This window comes from Salmo salar, chromosome 02, assembly GCF_965601325.2.
Source record: "Salmo salar chromosome 02, fSalSal1, whole genome shotgun sequence".
NCBI classification, from domain to species: Eukaryota; Metazoa; Chordata; class Actinopteri; order Salmoniformes; family Salmonidae; genus Salmo; species Salmo salar.
Genome location: NC_138292.1, coordinates 31598089 through 31623021, shown reverse-complemented (window position 1 = coordinate 31623021; position 24933 = coordinate 31598089). Strand labels below are relative to the sequence as shown.

At 47.9% G+C, this 24933-nt stretch overlaps 1 protein-coding gene across 4 annotated transcripts in view; it reads right to left on the bottom strand.

Moving 5' to 3' along the window:
* Positions 1-42: 42 nt before the first annotated feature.
* Positions 43-24933, bottom strand: part of LOC106579511 (epithelial discoidin domain-containing receptor 1) — an 87003-nt gene continuing 62112 nt past the window's right edge. The window contains exons 9-21 of one of the 4 annotated variants that reach the window (XM_082961837.1): positions 18337-18586; positions 18021-18164; positions 16860-16913; positions 15851-16017; positions 15426-15642; positions 13025-13171; positions 12505-12658; positions 12204-12336; positions 11769-11896; positions 5751-5948; positions 5059-5326; positions 4728-4877; positions 43-4361 (exon numbers count right to left, since the gene is read on the bottom strand). In XM_082961837.1, coding sequence (XP_082817963.1) covers positions 4221-4361; positions 4728-4877; positions 5059-5326; positions 5751-5948; positions 11769-11896; positions 12204-12336; positions 12505-12658; positions 13025-13171; positions 15426-15642; positions 15851-16017; positions 16860-16913; positions 18021-18164; positions 18337-18586 — 2151 coding nt within the window. In that variant the 3' untranslated portion in view covers positions 43-4220. The remainder of the gene's footprint in view (positions 4362-4727; positions 4878-5058; positions 5327-5750; positions 5949-11768; positions 11897-12203; positions 12337-12504; positions 12659-13024; positions 13172-15425; positions 15643-15850; positions 16018-16859; positions 16914-18020; positions 18165-18336; positions 18587-24933) is intronic. The other 3 variants (XM_082961839.1, XM_082961845.1, XM_082961842.1) reach the window with 3 other exon arrangements.

Below are 24933 nucleotides of genomic sequence, written 5' to 3'. Positions count from 1 at the left end.
GGTCGTGTGTGTTTTAATGACAAGTAGAACATTCTTCCTTGCTTTATTTGGAAAGATTAACTTTATTAAAACTACAAAAATAGACAACACAATGAATTACAATGGCATCAAGATAAGGTAGCAAGCTTTCTACAAAGGAACAAAAGGAAGAGACCCCAACTGTAACAAAGAAATTCCATATATTAGTCAATGAAATAAAAATTCTGTCCTTAAAATATGTACACATCAGGTTCAGCTTCAAAGACAAAGGATGACATCATCACTGACGAGGAGATTCTAAGTACGTATACAGGAAATATATATACAGATATGGGTTTATTTTGGCTACAGTGTATCGAAAAAGGTCAATCGAGAAGCACGTACTGTATTCATATGGCACCTCCATTCACACTCATTCAATCAGTAAATAAGGATGATTTGATCTTGATCAAACCTGACACATTATACAGAACTACAATCAGTAAGGCAGAGTCCACCATGGTCAGCTTATGTTGGGATAATGTAGATGGAAGGTCACTGACAAACTAAAAGGCTTTGGATACAGTTGTTAGTGTTCCTCTCCTCATGAGTGTTATGTTCTTTGTGATTGGGATGTTTCAACCGTTACGTCTGATGGGTATGTATGTAACACTGGCAGTTTGGGGATGAGCATTTGGTGTACTCTGCCTTTCCTCATAATGCGGAGGTTTTCCAAACCTTTATTTTCCTCCTTGAGAACACCTTTTATGAGGCAGTTCTATTTGAACAACAATCCACTGATATGAATCATGAATAAATGATCCACTTTAAGTAGATAAATCACAAGACACTGACCTGTATTTCTGTTTAGAACTACATCTATTTTGACCAGCAATGCCATGTTGGACTGCTATGGGTTCTAACGCCAAGGGGATCCAGACTGTACGCTCCAACATCCAGACCAGCATACCAACATGATACTAGTATAGTAACTAGCATACCAACATGATACTAGTATAGTAACTAGCATACCAACATGATACTAGTATAGTAACTAGCATACCAACATGATACTAGTATAGTAACTAGCATACCAACATGATACTAGTATAGTAACTAGCATACCAACATGATACTAGTATAGTAACTAGCATACCAACATGATACTAGTATAGTAACTAGCATACCAACATGATACTAGTATAGTAACTAGCATACCAACATGATACTAGTATAGTAACTAGCATACCAACATGATACTAGTATAGTAACTAGCATACCAGTGTTGGGGGACCTACTCTGAAAGTGCCGTTAATTAGTTGTTATACTACAAGTACTGTAACTATGCCCCAAGACTGGTCACGACTCTAGTATTCTAATGCAGGTATTGGGGCGTGCAGCCAGAAACAGCCTTTAAAGTGCAGCTGGTAGTGTATTGGACATATACATGAACCTCCTTTCTCCATCTGGGTCACTGAGTCAGACCCAGCTCCGCTATCCATCGCTGGTAGAAAATCATCACGTCGCTCACCTCAATTACACATGAAAATGGTCATTTACATATATCAGCCCCCACTCCCCTCTAGTCGTCAATCCATCTGTCCATCCATGTTATGCTGTTTCATCAGCTAGTCACCAATCACAACTGTCAATTTCACATGTGATGTCACAGCGCAGGCAGTGTTGTCTGTGTTGCTGTGTTGCTGTGGGCTGTACTATTCCAGCTCCCATCAGGAAGGACGTCTCTCTTCTGTTAAGTTCAACTCTCATAGGCTGTAGCGGTTCACAGTGCACCTCCCCTACTGTATCTGTTCTCTCAGTCAGTGAGGCTCACGTCACGTGACACCAGTCAGTTCTCTCTGGCTCTGGAGGTCCAAAGGGTTTCAGTTTGGAGGTCTGGTAGAGTAACAACCACACACTTCCTGTCCTGGAAAGAGTCCTCGAGTCCAGATCAGTTCACATCAGTCCAGTATAACTCCATAGTTACAGCTCAGAGTGGATCAGTTGTGAGAGATATGAGTGAGACTGCAGAATGACAGTTGGTTGGAGTGGGAGGCAGAATGTGGCAGACTATAGTCACAATGCCAGCCAAGTCTGGACTGAGGAGCTGACTGACTGACTGACTGCAGTGTTCGTGTGTCTGTCTAATGCCTGGTGTTACAGACTGCTGGTGGAACACCTGTTGCTGTGTCTGTTACTGGCCTGTGTATGAGATACCATCATTCTGCTTGCCAGACTTTAAAGCTCAGGCGTAACGGGTAGGCCAGAGGAATATAATGCAATATTCAGCCTCGTCTGGCTCCATGAGACCGAACCTTAGACTGGGGTCTGGGGTGGAGGGTTTGGGGCTGGGAATAAGGGTCTGGGATGGAGGGTTTGGGGCTGGGAATAAGGGGCTGGGATGGAGGGTTTGGGGCTGGGAATAAGGGTCTGGGATGGAGGGTTTGGGGCTGGGAATAAGGGTCTGGGGTGGAGGGTTTGGGGCTGGGAATAAGGGGCTGGGGTGGAGGGTTTGGGGCTGGGAATAAGGGGCTGGGGTGGAGGGTTTGGGGCTGGGAATAAGGGTCTGGGATGGAGGGTTTGGGGCTGGGAATAAGGGTCTGGGATGGAGGGTTTGGAGCTGGGAATAAGGGTCTGGGGTGGAGGGTTTGGGGCTGGGAATAAGGGTCTGGGGTGGAGGGTTTGGGGCTGGGAATAAGGGTCTGGGATGGAGGGTTTGGGGCTGGGATGGAGGGTTTGGGGCTGGGAATAAGGGTCTGGGATGGAGGGTTTGGGGCTGGGAATAAGGGTCTGGGATGGAGGGTTTGGGGCTGGGAATAAGGGTCTGGGGTGGAGGGTTTGGGGCTGGGAATAAGGGGCTGGGGTGGAGGGTTTGGGGCTGGGAATAAGGGGCTGGGGTGGAGGGTTTGGGGCTGGGGCTGGGAATAAGGGGCTGGGGTGGAGGGTTTGGGGCTGGGAATAAGGGTCTGGGATGGAGGGTTTGGGGCTGGGAATAAGGGTCTGGGATGGAGGGTTTGGAGCTGGGAATAAGGGTCTGGGGTGGAGGGTTTGGGGCTGGGAATAAGGGTCTGGGGTGGAGGGTTTGGGGCTGGGAATAAGGGTCTGGGGTGGAGGGTTTGGGGCTGGGAATAAGGGTCTGGGATGGAGGGTTTGGGGCTGGGAATAAGGGTCTGGGGTGGAGGGTTTGGGGCTGGGAATAAGGTTCTGGGATGGAGGGTTTGGGGCTGGGAATAAGGGTCTGGGATGGAGGGTTTGGGGCTGGGATGGAGGGTTTGGGGCTGGGAATAAGGGTCTGGGATGGAGGGTTTGGGGCTGGGAATAAGGGTCTGGGATGGAGGGTTTGGGGCTGGGAATAAGGGTCTGGGGTGGAGGGTTTGGGGCTGGGAATAAGGGTCTGGGATGGAGGGTTTGGGGCTGGGAATAAGGGTCTGGGAAGAACTGGGTTATATACTGAAAACTAGTGAAACATACTGGAGTTTACTGGGACATACTCGTTTTATATATAGTACTAAGACAGCAAACCTTGTGTGCAATTTCATCTCTGTGTGAAAAATGTGTGCGTACCGTTTTGAGATGGAGAAATGTTGACAGTATGAGAATATATATAGACCTTCACCAGTAACCCTAGCACATGATTTATACAATACCAAAAACATTAGCATGTCAAGTAATAAAATATCTATATAGGACGATGTGTTATTAAGTTTATCCCAAAATGTTAATATGCTATTAAACTATGATCACATTTCAGAGTATTAAAGTCTGACATTGATACATAATCAGATTGGTATTGTTGATATTCTTTGATAAACGTTAATCAGCGTTACACATTCATTTTAGCTTCATCTACATTACCAAGCATTGTCACATCACCTCCCCATACATGTCTTACAGCTTCCCTGTGTTAGCTGGCAGACCAGTGACGGACCATGCAGAATCAGACACCAACCCACCACCGCACCAACCGTTGTGTTGTGCTACACTCTAGAGACTACTCAGGGGGGGGGGGGGGGGGGGGGTCTGTCTTGTGGGAGTGAAAACCGAACCAGCAGTGTCTCGGCCACATCCGCCCATCATAGAGAAATACAAAATATACAAGCAGGCACACATCCCTCTACTGCACACCTCTCCCTCTACACCTCCACCACTTCTACACACATCCCTCGCTCAAAGCACTCATCTCTGTGATGAATGGAGGTAGGAGGAGCCGTCTCTCATCCTCTCTCCATCTCACTCTTCCATTCCTCTCTCTCTCTCTCTCTCTACACCATGTTCATGGCATCCTCTGTGAGGAAGGAGTGAATGTGGGCAAATGATGGGCGGAGCTTGCAGTCCCGGTTCCAGCAGCTCAGCATGAGGTCATAGAGACCCTGAGGACACACACCTGGTCTGCTCAGATACACCTGGGGGGGAGACAGAGGAGGGATGGTGGAGACAGAGGAGGGATGGGGGAGACAGAGGAGGGATGGGGGAGACAGAGGAGGGATGGGGGAGACAGAGGAGGGATGGGGGAGACAGAGGAGGGATGGGGGAGACAGAGGAGGGATGGGGGAGACAGAGACAGAGGAGGGATGGGGGAGACAGAGACAGAGGAGGGATGGGGGAGACAGAGACAGAGGAGGGATGGGGGAGACAGAGTAGGGATGGGGGAGAAAGATAGAAAGGGGGAGGTGGAGGGTGGAGACAAAAGGTAGGAGGGAGAGATGAGGGTTAAACATTCCATCTACACACTTAAATGTACTGCTACTGTACTGTAGGAGTGTGTGTACCTGTCTTCCGTGGTCCCTGAAGAACTCTCCAGCATTGTCTATGACCTGTTCATCAGTCAGGTTGGAGTAGGGTTGCTCCTGACACACACTCAGCATCTCCCACAGAGTCACACCAAACGCCCACACGTCACTGGCTGTGGTGAACTTCCCCTGCAGAGACACACACTCTCTGTTAGTTACTGGTTAGTAACTTATTTACCACTGCTAACTTACTACTTGTCCCACCATTTTGTTTGTTTCTTTTGTAATGTCCTCATATCATCTCTCTTGTTTCCTTTATGCCTCTCTCTCCTTCCTCCCTGTCTCCCTGTCTCCCTGTGTGTCCTCTCACCATCAGGATACACTCCCAGGCCATCCATCGTATAGGCAGCACAGCCCGCCCCTGGATGCGGTAATAGTCTCCAGCATACAGGTTTCTGCTCATCCCAAAGTCGGCGATCTTGATGGGTCGCTCCCCGCCCCGGTCGCCCCCGCTCTCGCCCTTCTCACCCCCCACCAGGCAGTTTCTTGTGGCCAGGTCACGGTGCACGAAGTTCAGAGACGACAGAAACTTCATCCCTGAAGCTATCTGACTGGCCATGGCGATCAGAGCAGGGTAACTGAGAGGGAGGGATGGAGGGATGTGTGGTGGAAGAAGAAGAGAAGAGATAGAGGCAGAAATACAATATTTCAGATGCAGGTGTGTGTGTATATGCATCTGTCTTTATGAAAACGTGAGTGTGACTGCGTGTGTGTACTCTGTGTGTACGGTGTGTGTGTACTATGTGTGTGTGTACTATGTGTGCGTACAGTGTGTGTGTACTATGTGTGTGTGTGTGTGTGTGTGTGTACCGTGTGTGTGTGTGTGTGTATGTGTGTGCGTACTATATGTGTGTGTGTGTGTGTGTGTACTATGTGTGTGTGTGTGTGTACTATGTGTGTGTGTACTGTGTGTGTGTGTGCGTACGGTGTGTGTGTGTGTGCGCGTACGGTGTGTGTGTGTGTACTATGTGTGTGTGTGTGTGTACTATGTGTGCGTATTACCTGATGGTGGGGGTGTTGTGTGTGGGTCCAGTCTTGTCCAGCAGGACTCTGTGTGAGAGGTACTGGTTGAGGTCTCCACTCTCCATGTACTCTGTGACCATACAGAGAGGATCGCTGCTCACACACACTCCCAACAGACGGATGATGTTGGGGTCCTTCAGACGAGACAGAATCTTCCCCTCCTTTAGGAAGTCATTCCTAGGAGGGAGGGAGAGGGTGAGAGAGGAGCGATTAGAGAGAGGAGCGAGGGGTGGGGGGTGGAGAGGGAGAGGAGCGAGGTGGGGGGTGGAGAGAGAGAGGAGCGAGGGGTGGGGGGGTGGAGAGGGAGAGGAGCGAGGGGTGTGGGCGTGGAGAGAGAGAGGAGCGAGGGGTGGGAGGGTGGAGAGGGAGAGGAGCGAGGGGTGGAGAGAGAGAGTAGCGGGGGGTGAAGAGAGAGAGAGAGACAGTTTCTAACTGTCTTAATCTTCCCCATAGAAACAACAGTGACAGCACCGTCAACAAAAACGGAAGGGATCTTTTACAGCTCTGTAGAAGCCTGGGTCTGTACTTTGTCAATGGTAGGTTACGGGGGGACTCTTTGGGGAGATTCACCTACTGCTCACCTCTTGGCCACAGTACAGTAGACTATATGATCACAGACATGAACCCTTTCTCTCTCAGCTCATTCACTGTCAAGCCACTAACACCTCTGTCTGATCACAGCCAAATTACGTTGTTCCTCAAAAGAACAGACATGGAAACAACCACACATTCACAGCCCAGTAAGCTGTACAACATCAGACATTCATACAGATGGGCCCAAAACAGCACAGAAGATTACCAGAAAGCAACCTGGAACCAAAATATACAAACACTCTTAGATAACTTTCTGGATACCACATTCACTCACAGTAAAGAAGGCATCAATCTCGCAGTACGAAACATCAACTATATATTCAGGCAAACGGCAAAAGAAGCACAATTGAAATTGATAAAAAATTAAAATTAAAAAAATCACAGATGACAACTGGTTTGATGCAGATTGTAAAATTATAAGGAAAAAACTTAGAACACTATCCAACCAAAAGCACAGAGACCCAAATAATGGTGAATTACGCCTTCATTACTGTGAGACTTTAAAACTCTATAAACGTACACTCAGAACCAAAAAAGCACAGTACAACAGCAAGCAGCTGACACTAATTGAGGAGTCCATAAACACAAACAACTTTTGGCAAAATTGGAAAAAACTAAAAAAATCTAAACAAGAGGAATTAGCGATACAAAATGGTGACATATGGACAACCCATTTCAAAACACTCTACAACACCGTTCAAATTGACACAAATGCAGAACAACGCCAAATTCATGACAAGTTGAATGGATTAGAAAAAGCTATAAAGGACAATCAAAATCCATTGGACTCCCCAATTACTGACCAGGAGCTCTATAAGAAACTTCAGGCTCTCAAATTTAAAAAAGCACGCGGACCTGATGGCATCCTAAATGAGATGCTCAAAATCACTAGTGCAAAATTTCAATTGGCTATATTAAAACTGTTTAATTTGATCCTGAGTGTAGGATATTTCCCTGACATCTGGAATCAAGGACTCATAACCCCAATCTTTAAGAACGGAGACAAATTTGACCCTAACAATTACAGAGGCATTTGTGTGAACAGTAACCTGGGGAAGGTTTTCTGTAGTATCATCAATGTAAGAGTTCTAAACTTCCTTAATAAGCACAATGTCTTGAGTAAAAGCCAAATTGGATTTATACCAAAACATCGCACAACTGATCATATTTACACCTTACACACCCTGATAGATAAACATGTCCACCAAAATAATACCAAAATATACGCTTGCTTTATCGACTTCCAAAAAGCATTTGATTCTATTTGGCATACAGGACTGTTCTACAAAGTTATTGAAAGTGGTGTAGGGTGTAAAACATATGACATAATTAAATCAATGTATACTGGCAATACGTGCAGCATTAAAATTGGTAAGAAAAGAACAGAATTCTTTAACCAGGGGCAGGGCCTTCGTCAGGGTTGCAATCTGAGCCCTGCACTCTTCAATATTTACATTAACGAATTGACCACTATTCTGGAAAAATCCTCAGCCCCTGGTGTTAGTCTCCACAATTCAGAAGTTAAATGCCTACTCTTCGCAGATGACCTATGCCTGCTGTCACCCACAGCACATGGCCTACAGCAGAGCCTGGACCTGCTAGAGCAGTACTGCCAGACCTGGGCCCTGGCAGTAAACCCCAAAAAGACTAAAATAATGATTTTCCAGAGAAGATCCAGATCTCAGGGAATTAGACCAAAGTTCTCAATTGGTACAAAATATATAGAGTACTGTACACACTACAATTACTTAGGTTTAAAAATAAGCTCAACTGGACACCTTAATGAGGCAGTGAATGAACTGAGAGAGAAAGCATGCAGGGCATTCTACGCCATTAAAAAGCAAATTCAAATTGAAATACCTATTAAAATTTGGCTAAAACTAATTGAATATGTCATTGAACCAATTGCACTTTATGGCAGCGAGGTGTGGGGTCCACTTGCAAAACAAGATTTCATCAAATGGGACAAACACCCCATTGAAACCCTACATGCAGAGTTCTGTACGATTCTCCTACATGTCCAGAGGAAAACTACAAACAATGCATGCAGGGCAGAATTAGGCCAATATCCACTAATAATAAAAACTCAAAAAAGAGCAATTAAGTTTTGGAAACATCTAAAATACAGTGACCCCCTCTCATATCATTACCAAGCCCTGCAATGCCAAGAGCTGAGCAAAGAAAAGCGTCCCCTCATCCAGCTGGTCCTGGGGCTGAGTTCACAAACCTGTTCTACTAACACACTGAAGCCTCAGGACCAGAACATCCAATCAATCAGAATAAACCAAATTACAACACAGTCAAAACAAAACTACATTGCTTATTGGGAAACACAAGCACAAGCACAAAGCAAAGTGCAGTGCAAAGTGCAGTACACTGTGGCTATCTATTTGACCATGGTTACTGATCAAAACCTTAGAAAAACCTTGACTAAGTACAGGCTCAGTGAGCACAGCCTTGCCATTGAGAAGGGTAGACACAGGATAACCTGGCTCCCTGTAGAGGAAAGGCTGTGCGACCACTGCACAACAGCAGAACCTGAGACGAGCTGCATTTCCTGACAAAATGTCAAAAATATAAAACAATTAGAGAGTGTCATTTCCCCAAGTTTGAAACTCTTATTCAAGGTTTCAAAGACCTCTCTGATGAGAGTAGGCTACCCGTCCTGTTGGGGGAGGACGCAGAGAGCTGTGGGTTGGCAGCGCACTATATTGCTGCCTGTCATAAGTTGAGGGACAGTGTCTGACAGACCAATCAACCTGCACATGTCCTCTACTGTATGCTTATTGTTATTGTTCAATGTATGGTTATTCTGACCCTTGGTTATTGTTGTTACTGTTGTCCCATTGACAATTTTGATTCTCATTTTTATTTATCTTTTATATTGTAAATATACAAAATAAGCTTTGGCAATATGTACATTGTTACGTCATGCCAATAAAGCGAATTGAATTGAGTAGCGGGGGTGTGGGGGGTGAAGAGAGAGAGTAGCGAGGGGTGGGGGGGTGGAGAGGGAGAGGAGCGAGGGGTGGGGGGGTGGAGAGAGAGGAGCGAGGGGTGGAGAGAGAGGAGCGAGGGGTGGGGGGGTGGAGAGAGAGGAGCGAGGGGTGGGGGGGTGGAGAGGGAGAGGAGCGAGAGGTGGGGGGTGGAGAGGGAGAGGAGCGAGAGGTGGGGGGTGGAGAGAGAGAGAGGAGCGAGGGGTGGGGGGTGGAGAGAGAGGAGCGAGGGGTGGGGGGGTGGAGAGGGAGAGGAGCGAGAGGTGGGGGGTGGAGAGAGAGAGAGGAGCGAGGGGTGGGGGGTGGAGAGAGAGAGGAGCGAGGGGTGGGGGGGTGGAGAGGGAGAGGAGCGAGGGGTGGGGGGGTGGAGAGAAAGAGGAGCAATTAGAGAGAGGAGCGAGGGGTGGAGGGGTGGAGAGAGAGAGGAGCGAGGGGTGGTGGAGAGAGAGTAGCGAGGGGTGGTGGAGAGAGAGGAGCGAGGGGTGGTGGAGAGAGAGGAGCGAGGGGTGGGGGGGTGGAGAGGGAGAGGAGCGAGGGGTGGTGGAGAGAGAGTAGCGAGGGGTGGGGGGGTGGAGAGAGAGAGAGGAGCGATGGGTGGGGGGGTGGAGAGAGAGGAGCGAGGGGTGGGGGGGTGGAAAGAGAAGAGCGAGGGGTGGGGGTGGTGGAGAGAGAGAGGAGCGAGGGGTGGTGGAGAGAGAGAGGAGCGAGGGGTGGTGGAGTGGAGGGGTGGAGCGAGGGGTGGGGGGATGGAGAGAGAGGAGCGAGGGGTGGGGGGGTGGAGAGAGAGGAGCGAGGGGTGGGGGGGTGGAGAGAGAGGAGCGAGGGGTGGTGGAGAGAGAGTAGCGAGGGGTGGGGGGGTGGAGAGAGAGAGAGGAGCGAGGGGTGGTGGAGAGAGAGTAGCGAGGGGTGGGGGGGTGGAGAGAGAGAGAGGAGCGAGGGGTGGGGGGGTGGAGAGAGAGGAGCGAGGGGTGGGGGGGTGGAGGGAGAGGAGCGAGGGGTGGGGGGGTGGAGGGAGAGGAGCGAGGGGTGGGGGGGTGGAGAGAGAGGAGCGAGGGGTGGGGGGGTGGAGAGAGAGTAGCGAGGGGTGGAGAGAGAGGAGCGAGGGGTGGTGGAGAGAGAGTAGCGAGGGGTGGGGGGGTGGAGAGGGAGAGGAGCGAGGGGTGGTGGAGAGAGAGTAGCGAGGGGTGGGGGGGTGGAGAGAGAGAGGAGCGAGGGGTGGGGGGTGGAGAGAGAGAGGAGCGAGGGGTGGAGAGGGAGAGGAGCGAGGGGTGGGGGGTGGAGAGGGAGAGGAGCGAGGGGTGGGGGGGTGGAGAGGGAGAGGAGTGAGGGGTGGTGGAGAGAGAGTAGCGAGGGGTGGGGGGGTGGAGAGAGAGAGGAGTGAGGGGTGGGGGGTGGAGAGAGAGGAGCGAGGGGTGGGGGGTGGAGAGAGAGAGAAGCGAGGGGTGGGGGGGTGGAGAGAGAGGAGCGAGGGGTGAAGAGAGAGGAGCGAGGGGTGAAGAGAGAGAGAGTAGCGGGGGGTGAAGAGAGAGAGAGAGCGGGGTGGAGAGAGAGAGAGAGCGAGGGGTGGGGGGGTGGAGAGAAAGAGGAGCGAGGGGTGGGGGGGTGGAGAGAGAGAGGAGCGAGGGGTGGGGGGGTGGGGGGTGGAGAGAGAGAGTAGCAAGGAGTGGGGGGATGAAGAGAGAGAGAGAGCGGGGTGGAGAGAGAGAGAGGAGCGAGGGGTGGGCGGTGGAGAGAGAGGGGTGGAGAGAGCGAGAGATCAACAATTGAAACAAGAAAAAGCTAAAAAAGTAAGAGAGAGAGATGATGGTTACTGATCAAAACCTTAGAAAAACCTTGACAAAGTACAGGCTCAGTGAGCACAGCCTTGCCATTGAGAAGGGTAGACACAGGATAACCTGGCTCCCTGTAGAGGAAAGGCTGTGCGACCACTGCACAACAGCAGAACCTGAGACGAGCTGCATTTCCTGACAAAATGTCAAAAATATAAAACAATTAGAGAGTGTCATTTCCCCAAGTTTGAAACCCTTATTCAAGGTTTCAAAGACCTCTCTGATGAGAGTAGGCTACCCGTCCTGTTGGGGGAGGGCAGAGAGCTGTGGGTTGGCAGCGCACTATATTGCTGCCTGTCATAAGTTGAGGGACAGTGTCTGACAGACCAATCAACCTGCACATGTCCTCTACTGTATGATTATTGTCATTGTTGAATGTATGGTTATTTTGACCCTTGGTTATTGTTGTAACTGTTGTCCCGTTGACAATATTTGATTCTCATTTTTTATTTATTTTTATATTGTAAATATCCAAAATAAGCTTTGGCAATATGTATATTGTTACGTCATGCCAATAAAGTGAATTGAATTGAATTGAATTGAAAATTGATGGAGAGAGAGAGAGAGGTGAGACAGACCTGGCATTCTTGGAGGCGTCAGGGCGCAGTATCTTAACAGCCACCAGCAGAGGGCGTCCTTTCCTCACGTTGAAAGGGAACTCCAGGTTAGGCAGGTCCTGAGGGCTCTCTATCTCGCACAGGTGCACCTGAGGAAGGAACCAACAGGAGAAGTTACCTTCAGACAACCAACAACCACAAGTAAAAGTCTCTCACATGATCAGAAAACCACCCCGCATCGCCACAAATGACTTCAATGATGCCAGTCTCAGACTAAAGAATGTAGAGAACGACAGAGCAGCGGGAGAATTTAGTGAGAGTTGTCAACCTAACACACATTTGCACACACACATACACACACACACACACACACAGCACTCCCCCCCCCCCCGCACACACAGTATAGTTAAACACGTCTACACACACAAACACAAGCACACACACAGGCGTACACACCTCTCCAAACTGTCCTTCTCCCAGTTTCTCCTTGAAGACCAGACAGTGTCGGGGCAGTTCAGGCAGGGGGGTGCAGTCTGCTGCAGTGGGGCTGGGGGAGGTCAGGGCTGGCACTGCATACGTATTGTTACCACTGACAAGACAAATCACAGCTAAGTGTATTGAAATTTACACACTTTAGGGTAGAAACACAAAAAAGGCAATAAAATATATGAATAAAAGAACATAAAAACAAAGAAGGATCACTGATTCAAGTCCAAGTTAAAAAGGTGGGTTTTTAATGGTGATTTAACCCTCCTACCTGACGCCCTGCAGGCTAACGATGTCCGCCTCTGCATAGTGGGGCACGCTGGCGGGGAAGGGGGGAGACAGGGCCGGGTAGGGAGGGGCATCGGGGTACGGGGGAGGCTCCTCCTGGGTGGGGGGTAAGCCCTTCTCCAAGTCCATACCACAGGCTGGAGGGAGGGAGAGGAGGGAAGAGGTTGTGAAAGGAGGGATAGAGGAGTGGAGAGAGGGATGGAGAGAGGGATGGAGGAGTGGAGAGAGGGATGGAGGAGTGGAGAGAGGGATGGAAGAGTTGAGAGAGAGGCATGGCTCAGGCCTTTGTCATGAGAATTCTGAGACAAATGACTTTATTATGTTAAAAGCACTACACAAAATGGAGTGAATTGATGCAGTGAGTGACGGACAAACGGTTCATAATCAAACACATGCTCAGAGCCCTGATGTCACTCTGTTATTCTAGACAGTATGATTCCAGCTCCATGGAGCTCCAGGGAGGGGGTGAATCCTTGTACTTCCCCCCAGTCAGAGGCTCTTACCCTGGGCCCCATTATTGAGGCTCTTCTCCTGAGGGTGGGAGGAGCTGGCCCTGGCCAATGGGACGGTTAGGGGCCACGAGGAGCCTGAGCCATGCTGCCTCTGATCTGACAGGAGGAGGTCATAGGCTGGGTTGTTTAACAGCAAGGCTGGGGGGGGCATGGACGCACACACACAACGAGGCACACAACACGCAAAACACAAAATAAGGCAAACAACATGCGATATACACATCAAGGCAAAACACACAAGGCAAACACAGCACAACACAACACAGTACAGTACAGCATAACACAACACAACACCACAACACAACACAACACAGCACAACACAACACAGTACAGTACAGCATAACACAGTACAGTACAGCATAACACAGTACAGCATAACATAACACAACACCACCCAGAACAACACAGTACAGCACAACACAACACCACACAGCACAACACAACACAGTACAGCATAACATAACACAACCCAAAACAACACAACACAGTACAGCACAACACAACACAGTACAGCACAACATAACACAGTACAGCACAACATAACACAGTACAGTATAACATAACACAACACAACCCAGCACAACACAGTACAGCACAACACAACACAGTACAGCACAACATAACACAGTACAGCACAACATAACACAGTACAGCACAACATAACACAGTACAGCATAACATAACACAACACAACCCAGCACAACACAGTACAGCATAACACAGTACAGCACAACATAACACAGTACAGCACAACATAACACAGTACAGCATAACACAACACCACCCAGCACAACACAGTACAGCACAACATAACACAGTACAGCACAACATAACACAACACAACCCAGCACAACACAACACAGTACAACACAATACAACATAACACAACACCACCCAGCACAACACAACATAACATAACATAGTACAGCACAACACAACATAACACAACATAACACAACACCACCCAGCACAACATAACATAGTACAGCACAACACAACACAGTACAGCACAACATAACACAGTACAGCACAACATAACACAACACAACATCACCCAGCACAACATAACACAGTACAACACAACACAACACAGTACAGCACAACATAACACAGTACAGCACAACACAACACAGTACAACACAACACAACATAACACAACACCACCCAGCACAACACAACATAACATAACATAGTACAGCACAACACAACATAACACAACATAACACAACACCACCCAGCACAACATAACATAGTACAGCACAACACAACACAGTACAGCACAACATAACACAGTACAGCACAACATAACACAACACAACATCACCCAGCACAACATAACACAACACAGTACAGCACAACATAACATAACACAGCACAACACAGCACAACAAAAACACAACACAACAAAAACACAACACAAGTTAGCGAAACACAGCATACCAGTGACTATACAAGGGGAAGGATGCATTAAGTTGGGGAGAACAGAACAGGTCAGCAGAGCAAAGACCAGGCAAGGTTAACACAACTCAGACAATGAACAAACGTAACAACCACAGGGTATAATGTACATGTGGGAGGATAATATTTCTGTTATTCAGCATGATAAGGTTTCTGTGATATTTTTATTCTTCTGTATAATGTGACACTGTTCAAATCTGACACAGTGGATAGTAAAGACAGCATAGCAGCCGCCTGCAGCGCAGAGCAACTAGGAATGCTCTCTCTCTCTCTTCCTCTTTCCTTCCCCTCAGTCAACAATAGGTCTCTTATGCCCTGTGTGTGTGTGTGTGTGTGTCTGGGTGTGTGTGTGTGTGTGTGTCTGTGTGTGTCTGGGTGTGTGTGTGTGTGTGTCTAGGTGTATGTGTGTGTGTGTCTGGGTGTATGTGTGTGTGTGTCTAGGTATGTGTGTGTGTTTGTCTGGGTGTGTATGTGTGTGTGTGTGTGTATGTGTGTGTGTGTCTAGGTATGTGTGTGTGTGTGTCTGGGTATGTGTGTGTGTGTGTGTGTGTGTGTGTGTGTGTGTGTGTGTGTGTGTGTGTGTCCCCTATTTGCCTGTCTGTGTCTATCATCAGGATCTAATGGTGTCATGATTAGTTTTAGTGTTTGATCTGTTGTATCCTGTTGTGTGTTTACTGTACTGTACCACATCTCCTTCTCTTTTTCTAGTCAAATCGCCTGCCTGCCTGCCTGCCTGCCTGCCTGCCTGCCTGCCTGCCTGCCTGCCTGCCTGCCTGCCTGCCTGCCTGCCTGCCTGCCTGCCTGCCTGCCTGCCTGCCTCCCTCCCTCCCTCCCTCCCTCCCTCCCTCCCTCCCTCTAACTATGTATCTCGATCTCTCAGTCAAACTGACACTGTCTCAGTGTGTTTGTGGTCTCACTGCGGCCATGTCTTACCGGTGCTGTCTCGTCCAGTGTGGTCTCGTGGTCGGAGCAGTGCGCTGGGCTCCTGGTACTCTCCCTCTCCGTCGCAGCGCTCCCTGTCCCTGTCGTCAGGGAATGTGTGTATTCGCTGGTAGCGGCTGGAGTAGCTGTGTGTGTTGTTGATCACCACGTTGTCCGAGGGGACGGACAGATGGACACGCAACTCGTCACTGGACAGACTGCCCTGGGCCTGGAGAGGACAAGGAGAGGGTTAGCAAAACACACACACGCAGGCCACCGCATGCATACACAACACACACACACACACACACACGCTACTGGACAGACTAATTTGAGCCTGAAAAGCCAACATGCACAGTAAGTAAGAATGTAAAGATACGTGAGACAGATAGTGGTAGCCATTTTGAAAGTCCTGCTGAAAGCCTTTCCTCCTTCACCTTGCCCAGTATCTTCTTCCAGTATTGCCTCCACAGAATGACAGCGATCACAGCTAATAGCAGCAGGATGATGCCCACCAGGCAGCCAATCAGGATGGCTGTGTTACTGCTGTCGTCCTTGGCGACAGGAAGGCCCGCCCTCGGGGTCATGGCATCGAAGTCGGCCCCTGAGAAGAACATAAACGTAATGAAGTGTATGTGTGAGTGTATGTGAGTGAGTGTGTGTGTGTTTGCGACAGTATATGTGGTACGTGAGAGAGTGAGTATTTCATCAGTAAATGTGTAAGTGTTAATGTGCTTTGCAGTCTGTGTATTAGCACGGTCTACATAGTCAGAGTCTGTCACACCCAAATACTTTCATCAAGCTCACTGACTGTCTGGTGTGTGTGTTCATGTTGTGTGTGTGTGTACAGTATGCGTGCTCATGCCGGGGAGGTCTGTGAAAGCCTCAGGGCTGGTCTTGGAGACAGAATGTTTTAGTCGTGTTTTCTGTTCCAGATGACCTTGCATGAGAGCAGCAGCTCTGATTATATAGGAAATAGAATGCACACAGTTTATGAGTTCAGCTCAAAGATGCAAAACAGCGTTGTAAAGTCTCCCTCTCTCTCCAGCGTTAAGACAGACATAGCACTACACACTGCCGCCCTCTTAAATTAAAAAAAGGCCTGTAATTGTCTGATGTTCCTTAGTTCCACAGTGGTTCTTTCAACATGCAGTTAGGGAGATCACAGGAAGGAAGTAGTGGTGTTGTTGTATGTGAATATGATGAGGTACCACAAAGCAACATGCTGTGTTAGTGTGTTACACTCTTTGGCCCAGAGTCAAAACATTAACTCCACCTCCCATAATCCTTCCCTCCTGCCCTTTATCGCTCCCTATTTTATTTCCTTCTGAACCCCTCATGGTCTCAGGACATCTCTAAGCTGTGTTAAACAGACCAGTTATCAGGGGAAATGTCCTTTCCCTCTTTCCACCCCCCCCCCCCCCCCCCTCTCTCTCTCTCTCTCACCTGACAGTGTGCTGTTACCCGTGCTGTCCATCATGGGGTTGGTGGTGGGGGGTTCTGGAGGAATGAGGGATGGAAGGAGTGATCATACAGAGGAGAAGAGAGTTTCTCTCAACTTACGGAAAAGCATGAGAGCGTGATGATATGTAGCATATGAGATGTCCAACTCCACGTGGACAATAAAGGTGTATTATTCTGGAGACGACCATGTTGCCAGACCAAGCTGCAGTGTAGACGACCATGTTGCCAGACAAAGCTGCAGTGTAGACGACCATGTTGCCAGACAAAGCTGCAGTGTAGACGACCATGTTGCCAGACAAAGCTGCAGTGTAGACGACCATGTTGCCAGACAAAGCTGCAGTGTAGATGACCATGTTGCCAGACAAAGCTGCAGTGTAGACGACCATGTTGCCAGACCAAGCTGCAGTGTAGACGACCATGTTGCCAGACCAAGCTGCAGTGTAGACGACCATGTTGCCAGACAAAGCTGCAGTGTAGACGACCATGTTGCCAGACAAAGCTGCAGTGTAGACGACCATGTTGCCAGACAAAGCTGCAGTGTAGACGACCATGTTGCCAGACAAAGCTGCAGTGTAGACGACCATGTTGCCAGACAAAGCTGCAGTGTAGACGACCATGTTGCCAGACCAAGCTGCAGTGTAGACGACCATGTTGCCAGACCAAGCTGCAGTGTAGATGACCATGTTGCCAGACAAAGCTGCAGTGTAGACGACCATGTTGCCAGACCAAGCTGCAGTGTGTGAGGTTGGACTGAGGCCAGGGGTTTTAACACAGCATGATGGACAGAGGAGGAGGCGGCTCACACATGGCTCCTTGATATCCAGCACTGGGTGGTGTGGTTACTTCTTATACCCTGTCCTTTTGTCATTGCATGTTTCTGGAAATGCTTTAAACACACGACTTAGAACACTGCATGCCCACACTCATCACAACTGGTGGGTCAAGGGGCAAGAGGGAGGAGGAGAGAGGAGAGGAGGTGAGAGGGGAAAGGAGAGAGGAATAGGAATGGAAGAGGGGTGTAAATGGGAAAAGGGTGAGGGATGAGAGGAGCGTGGGACAAAAGGGGGATGAATGGAAGAGAGGGGGATGAGACGAACAGGGGGATGAGAGAGAGGTACAAGTGGTGAAGGAGAGGTGACTCACCTGAGGGAACGCTAGTGAAGTTGTGGTTGAGGGCGGGGCTGACAGAGGAAGGGAAGACAGGAGGAGGAGGAGTAGCGGAGGAGACCGGAGGAGCAGGAAGAGCAGAGCCCGTGTCCACGGGGTCGACACCCTCCCCATACGGCTCTGAGAGAGAGATGGGGATAAACAAGAATAGGATGATCAACTTCCTAAGACAATCAGAGATAACCATGAATCCCACAGAGTAGAAGGGGAGAGAGACTGAGAATCAGAGAGAAAAGGAGAGAAGAGGAGTGAGAATGAAAGGCAGTGAAAGAGAGCAATACTCTGAACGTACCAGAGTAAAAGGAGATCTCAGAGATGAGCATCCATCGGTCTGCGAAGGCAAACTGGCAGCGTAAGATCTGGGCGGGGCGACCCCCCAGGGGCAGGGAGATGGGGCGTGAGGAGGGGTCCTTCAGGTCCTCCAGGGGTACAGCCAGGGAGAGGGGGGGCGAGGACCAGGGGAGTAACAGGCCAGGTTTAAACTGACACTCTACCTTACTGAAGACCCTCACACCCTGGGTGTGGCGGTTATTACTGTGGACCTGGATGGGGGAGGGGGAGAGGGAGGGGAGGAAGAGTTAATAAGATAATGAACATTTAACAATGAGAAGGGCTTATCAAGAAAAACTTCCAAACTAATTCAAGGCAGAAAGGAGTTGGAGCACACAACCAAAAAAAGGCAGAGATTGATTTATTTTAGCTCACTGTAATCCACTGAACAGGATGAAAACAGGATGTGAACTGACCATTGCACTTAGCTCCAATGTATAGCCTAGTGGCCCTTTTTTTAATGATAATTTATTTCAAGGTAAATGACAAATTATAGCACAAAATAATACTAATAATAAGATAAATAGTGTGTCTCGTTAGTCAATAGGCCATGTCAAAATATACATAAGTGATTTGGGTGTCTGTGAATCCGGAGACGCAGAGACCCAAAAAACCAAGACAACAGCATTATAGAAAGGAGGACAGTAAAAAGAATCTAGTACTGCCAGAATGCCACTTTCTTTTAGACCTGTTCTATGGCTATAAAGTGCAGGGAGGAAGGTGAGCCATGGTTGGCTTCCATGCAGTGGAGTGCAATAACATAGTCTGTGTTTAACTATGCTCCAACTTCTTTACCTCGAATTAGACCTCTTGGAAGTTTATCTTGGTAAGCCATTCTCATGATTTTTGTCATTGATGTTGAGCACCCCTCCTTTGTTTGCTGAAGTGCGAAGGTCCACCTGATCTTGATTTAAAAATAAATAGTAACACTAAAACCCTGCAGTTATAATGCATCGTTAGCGTTGTTATGACCATGTACTACCACCTCATAATAGGAACATCACATTACACTGAGGTACTAGGTGGAAATAACAAAACTCTTCATAAAGAAATGGTCAATGTGCAAACTATCTTTTTAAGTTGGAGGGGAGGGGGGGGGGGTATTCAATTAAAAACAGGATTTAAATCCTGTTGACTCTTGATTGTTTTGGCAACATTGTTGTGAGCTGGCTATAAATGCAAATGAGTGAAAGTGGAAAGTGATTAGTGAAAGTATGAGAAGGAAGAGAAGAGAGAAGAAGAAGAGAGAACAACAAGAAGAGAAAGGAAAGAGAAGAGGGGTGAGGTGAGAAAAAGAGAGGGGGAAAGGGAGAGGTTGATTGATTTGTGAAAATACATTTTACAGCCCACCAGAGGGACACGGCAGTAGAAAAGAGAGATAGTCCATAGACTATCACTGCTACCTAGTGAGGAGAGAGAGAGTCTATAGACTATCACTGCTACCTAGTGAGGAGAGAGAGAGTCTATAGACTATCACTGCTACCTAGTGAGGAGAGAGAGAGTCTATAGACTATCACTGCTACCTAGTGAGGAGAGAGAGTCTATAGACTATCACTGCTACCTAGTGAGGAGAGAGAGAGAGAGAGTCTATAGACTATCACTGCTACCTAGTGAGGAGAGAGAGAGAGAGAGTCTATAGACTATCACTGCTACCTAGTGAGGAGAGAGAGAGAGTCTATAGACTATCACTGCTACCTAGTGAGGAGAGAGAGAGAGTCTATAGACTATCACTGCTACCTAGTGAGGAGAGAGAGAGTCTATAGACTATCACTGCTACCTAGTGAGGAGAGAGAGAGTCTATAGACTATCACTGCTACCTAGTGAGGAGAGAGAGAGTCTATAGACTATCACTGCTACCTAGTGAGGAGAGAGAGAGAGTCTATAGACTATCACTGCTACCTAGTGAGGAGAGAGAGAGAGTCTATAGACTATCACTGCTACCTAGTGAGGAGAGAGAGAGTCTATAGACTATCACTGCTACCTAGTGAGGAGAGAGAGAGTCTATAGACTATCACTGCTACCTAGTGAGGAGAGAGAGAGTCTATAGACTATCACTGCTACCTAGTGAGGAGAGAGAGAGTCTATAGACTATCACTGCTACCTAGTGAGGAGAGAGAGAGAGTCTATAGACTATCACTGCTACCTAGTGAGGAGAGAGAGAGAGTCTATAGACTATCACTGCTACCTAGTGAGGAGAGAGAGAGAGTCTATAGACTATCACTGCTACCTAGTGAGGAGAGAGAGAGTCTATAGACTATCACTGCTACCTAGTGAGGAGAGAGAGAGTCTATAGACTATCACTGCTACCTAGTGAGGAGAGAGAGAGAGTCTATAGACTATCACTGCTACCTAGTGAGGAGAGAGAGAGTCTATAGACTATCACTGCTACCTAGTGAGGAGAGAGAGAGTCTATAGACTATCACTGCTACCTAGTGAGGAGAGAGAGAGTCTATAGACTATCACTGCTACCTAGTGAGGAGAGAGAGAGTCTATAGACTATCACTGCTACCTAGTGAGGAGAGAGAGAGTCTATAGACTATCACTGCTACCTAGTGAGGAGAGAGAGAGTCTATAGACTATCACTGCTACCTAGTGAGGAGAGAGAGAGTCTATAGACTATCACTGCTACCTAGTGAGGAGAGAGAGAGTCTATAGACTATCACTGCTACCTAGTGAGGAGAGAGAGAGTCTATAGACTATCACTGCTACCTAGTGAGGAGAGAGAGAGTCTATAGACTATCACTGCTACCTAGTGAGGAGAGAGAGAGTCTATAGACTATCACTGCTACCTAGTGAGGAGAGAGAGAGTCTATAGACTATCACTGCTACCTAGTGAGGAGAGAGAGAGAGTCTATAGACTATCACTGCTACCTAGTGAGGAGAGAGAGAGTCTATAGACTATCACTGCTACCTAGTGAGGAGAGAGAGAGAGTCTATAGACTATCACTGCTACCTAGTGAGGAGAGAGAGAGTCTATAGACTATCACTGCTACCTAGTGAGGAGAGAGAGAGAGTCTATAGACTATCACTGCTACCTAGTGAGGAGAGAGAGAGTCTATAGACTATCACTGCTACCTAGTGAGGAGAGAGAGAGGTCTATAGACTATCACTGCTACCTAGTGAGGAGAGAGAGAGAGTCTATAGACTATCACTGCTACCTAGTGAGGAGAGAGAGAGAGTCTATAGACTATCACTGCTACCTAGTGAGGAGAGAGAGAGTCTATAGACTATCACTGCTACCTAGTGAGGAGAGAGAGAGAGTCTATAGACTATCACTGCTACCTAGTGAGGAGAGAGAGAGTCTATAGACTATCACTGCTACCTAGTGAGGAGAGAGAGAGAGTCTATAGACTATCACTGCTACCTAGTGAGGAGAGAGAGAGTCTATAGACTATCACTGCTACCTAGTGAGGAGAGAGAGAGAGAGTCTATAGACTATCACTGCTACCTAGTGAGGAGAGAGAGAGTCTATAGACTATCACTGCTACCTAGTGAGGAGAGAGAGAGAGAGAGTCTATAGACTATCACTGCTACCTAGTGAGGAGAGAGAGAGTCTATAGACTATCACTGCTACCTAGTGAGGAGAGAGAGAGAGTCTATAGACTATCACTGCTACCTAGTGAGGAGAGAGAGAGAGTCTATAGACTATCACTGCTACCTAGTGAGGAGAGAGAGAGTCTATAGACTATCACTGCTAGCTAGTGAGGAGAGAGAGAGAGTCTATAGACTATCACTGCTACCTAGTGAGGAGAGAGAGAGAGTCTATAGACTATCACTGCTACCTAGTGAGGAGAGAGAGAGTCTATAGACTATCACTGCTACCTAGTGAGGAGAGAGAGAGAGTCTATAGACTATCACTGCTACCTAGTGAGGAGAGAGAGTCTATAGACTATCACTGCTACCTAGTGAGGAGAGAGAGAGAGAGAGTCTATAGACTATCACTGCTACCTAGTGAGGAGAGAGAGAGAGAGAGTCTATAGACTATCACTGCTACCTAGTGAGGAGAGAGAGAGAGTCTATAGACTATCACTGCTACCTAGTGAGGAGAGAGAGAGTCTATAGACTATCACTGCTACCTAGTGAGGAGAGAGAGAGTCTATAGACTATCACTGCTACCTAGTGAGGAGAGAGAGAGTCTATAGACTATCACTGCTACCTAGTGAGGAGAGAGAGAGAGTCTATAGACTATCACTGCTACCTAGTGAGGAGAGAGAGAGAGTCTATAGACTATCACTGCTACCTAGTGAGGAGAGAGAGAGAGTCTATAGACTATCACTGCTACCTAGTGAGGAGAGAGAGAGTCTATAGACTATCACTGCTACCTAGTGAGGAGAGAGAGAGTCTATAGACTATCACTGCTACCTAGTGAGGAGAGAGAGAGTCTATAGACTATCACTGCTACCTAGTGAGGAGAGAGAGAGTCTATAGACTATCACTGCTACCTAGTGAGGAGAGAGAGAGTCTATAGACTATCACTGCTACCTAGTGAGGAGAGAGAGAGTCTATAGACTATCACTGCTACCTAGTGAGGAGAGAGAGAGTCTATAGACTATCACTGCTACCTAGTGAGGAGAGAGAGAGTCTATAGACTATCACTGCTACCTAGTGAGGAGAGAGAGAGTCTATAGACTATCACTGCTACCTAGTGAGGAGAGAGAGAGAGTCTATAGACTATCACTGCTACCTAGTGAGGAGAGAGAGAGAGTCTATAGACTATCACTGCTACCTAGTGAGGAGAGAGAGAGTCTATAGACTATCACTGCTACCTAGTGAGGAGAGAGAGAGAGTCTATAGACTATCACTGCTACCTAGTGAGGAGAGAGAGAGAGTCTATAGACTATCACTGCTACCTAGTGAGGAGAGAGAGAGTCTATAGACTATCACTGCTACCTAGTGAGGAGAGAGAGAGAGTCTATAGACTATCACTGCTACCTAGTGAGGAGAGAGAGAGTCTATAGACTATCACTGCTACCTAGTGAGGAGAGAGAGAGTCTATAGACTATCACTGCTACCTAGTGAGGAGAGAGAGAGTCTATAGACTATCACTGCTACCTAGTGAGGAGAGAGAGAGTCTATAGACTATCACTGCTACCTAGTGAGGAGAGAGAGAGTCTATAGACTATCACTGCTACCTAGTGAGGAGAGAGAGAGAGGTCTATAGACTATCACTGCTACCTAGTGAGGAGAGAGAGAGTCTATAGACTATCACTGCTACCTAGTGAGGAGAGAGAGAGAGAGAGTCTATAGACTATCACTGCTACCTAGTGAGGAGAGAGAGAGTCTATAGACTATCACTGCTACCTAGTGAGGAGAGAGAGAGAGTCTATAGACTATCACTGCTACCTAGTGAGGAGAGAGAGAGTCTATAGACTATCACTGCTACCTAGTGAGGAGAGAGAGAGAGAGAGTCTATAGACTATCACTGCTACCTAGTGAGGAGAGAGAGAGTCTATAGACTATCACTGCTACCTAGTGAGGAGAGAGAGAGAGAGAGTCTATAGACTATCACTGCTACCTAGTGAGGAGAGAGAGAGTCTATAGACTATCACTGCTACCTAGTGAGGAGAGAGAGAGAGTCTATAGACTATCACTGCTACCTAGTGAGGAGAGAGAGAGAGTCTATAGACTATCACTGCTACCTAGTGAGGAGAGAGAGAGAGTCTATAGACTATCACTGCTACCTAGTGAGGAGAGAGAGAGTCTATAGACTATCACTGCTAGCTAGTGAGGAGAGAGAGAGAGTCTATAGACTATCACTGCTACCTAGTGAGGAGAGAGAGAGAGTCTATAGACTATCACTGCTACCTAGTGAGGAGAGAGAGAGTCTATAGACTATCACTGCTACCTAGTGAGGAGAGAGAGAGTCTATAGACTATCACTGCTACCTAGTGAGGAGAGAGAGAGAGTCTATAGACTATCACTGCTACCTAGTGAGGAGAGAGAGAGTCTATAGACTATCACTGCTACCTAGTGAGGAGAGAGAGAGTCTATAGACTATCACTGCTACCTAGTGAGGAGAGAGAGAGTCTATAGACTATCACTGCTACCTAGTGAGGAGAGAGAGAGTCTATAGACTATCACTGCTACCTAGTGAGGAGAGAGAGAGTCTATAGACTATCACTGCTACCTAGTGAGGAGAGAGAGAGTCTATAGACTATCACTGCTACCTAGTGAGGAGAGAGAGAGTCTATAGACTATCACTGCTACCTAGTGAGGAGAGAGAGAGAGTCTATAGACTATCACTGCTACCTAGTGAGGAGAGAGAGAGAGTCTATAGACTATCACTGCTACCTAGTGAGGAGAGAGAGAGAGTCTATAGACTATCACTGCTACCTAGTGAGGAGAGAGAGAGAGTCTATAGACTATCACTGCTACCTAGTGAGGAGAGAGAGAGAGTCTATAGACTATCACTGCTACCTAGTGAGGAGAGAGAGAGAGTCTATAGACTATCACTGCTACCTAGTGAGGAGAGAGAGAGTCTATAGACTATCACTGCTACCTAGTGAGGAGAGAGAGAGAGTCTATAGACTATCACTGCTACCTAGTGAGGAGAGAGAGA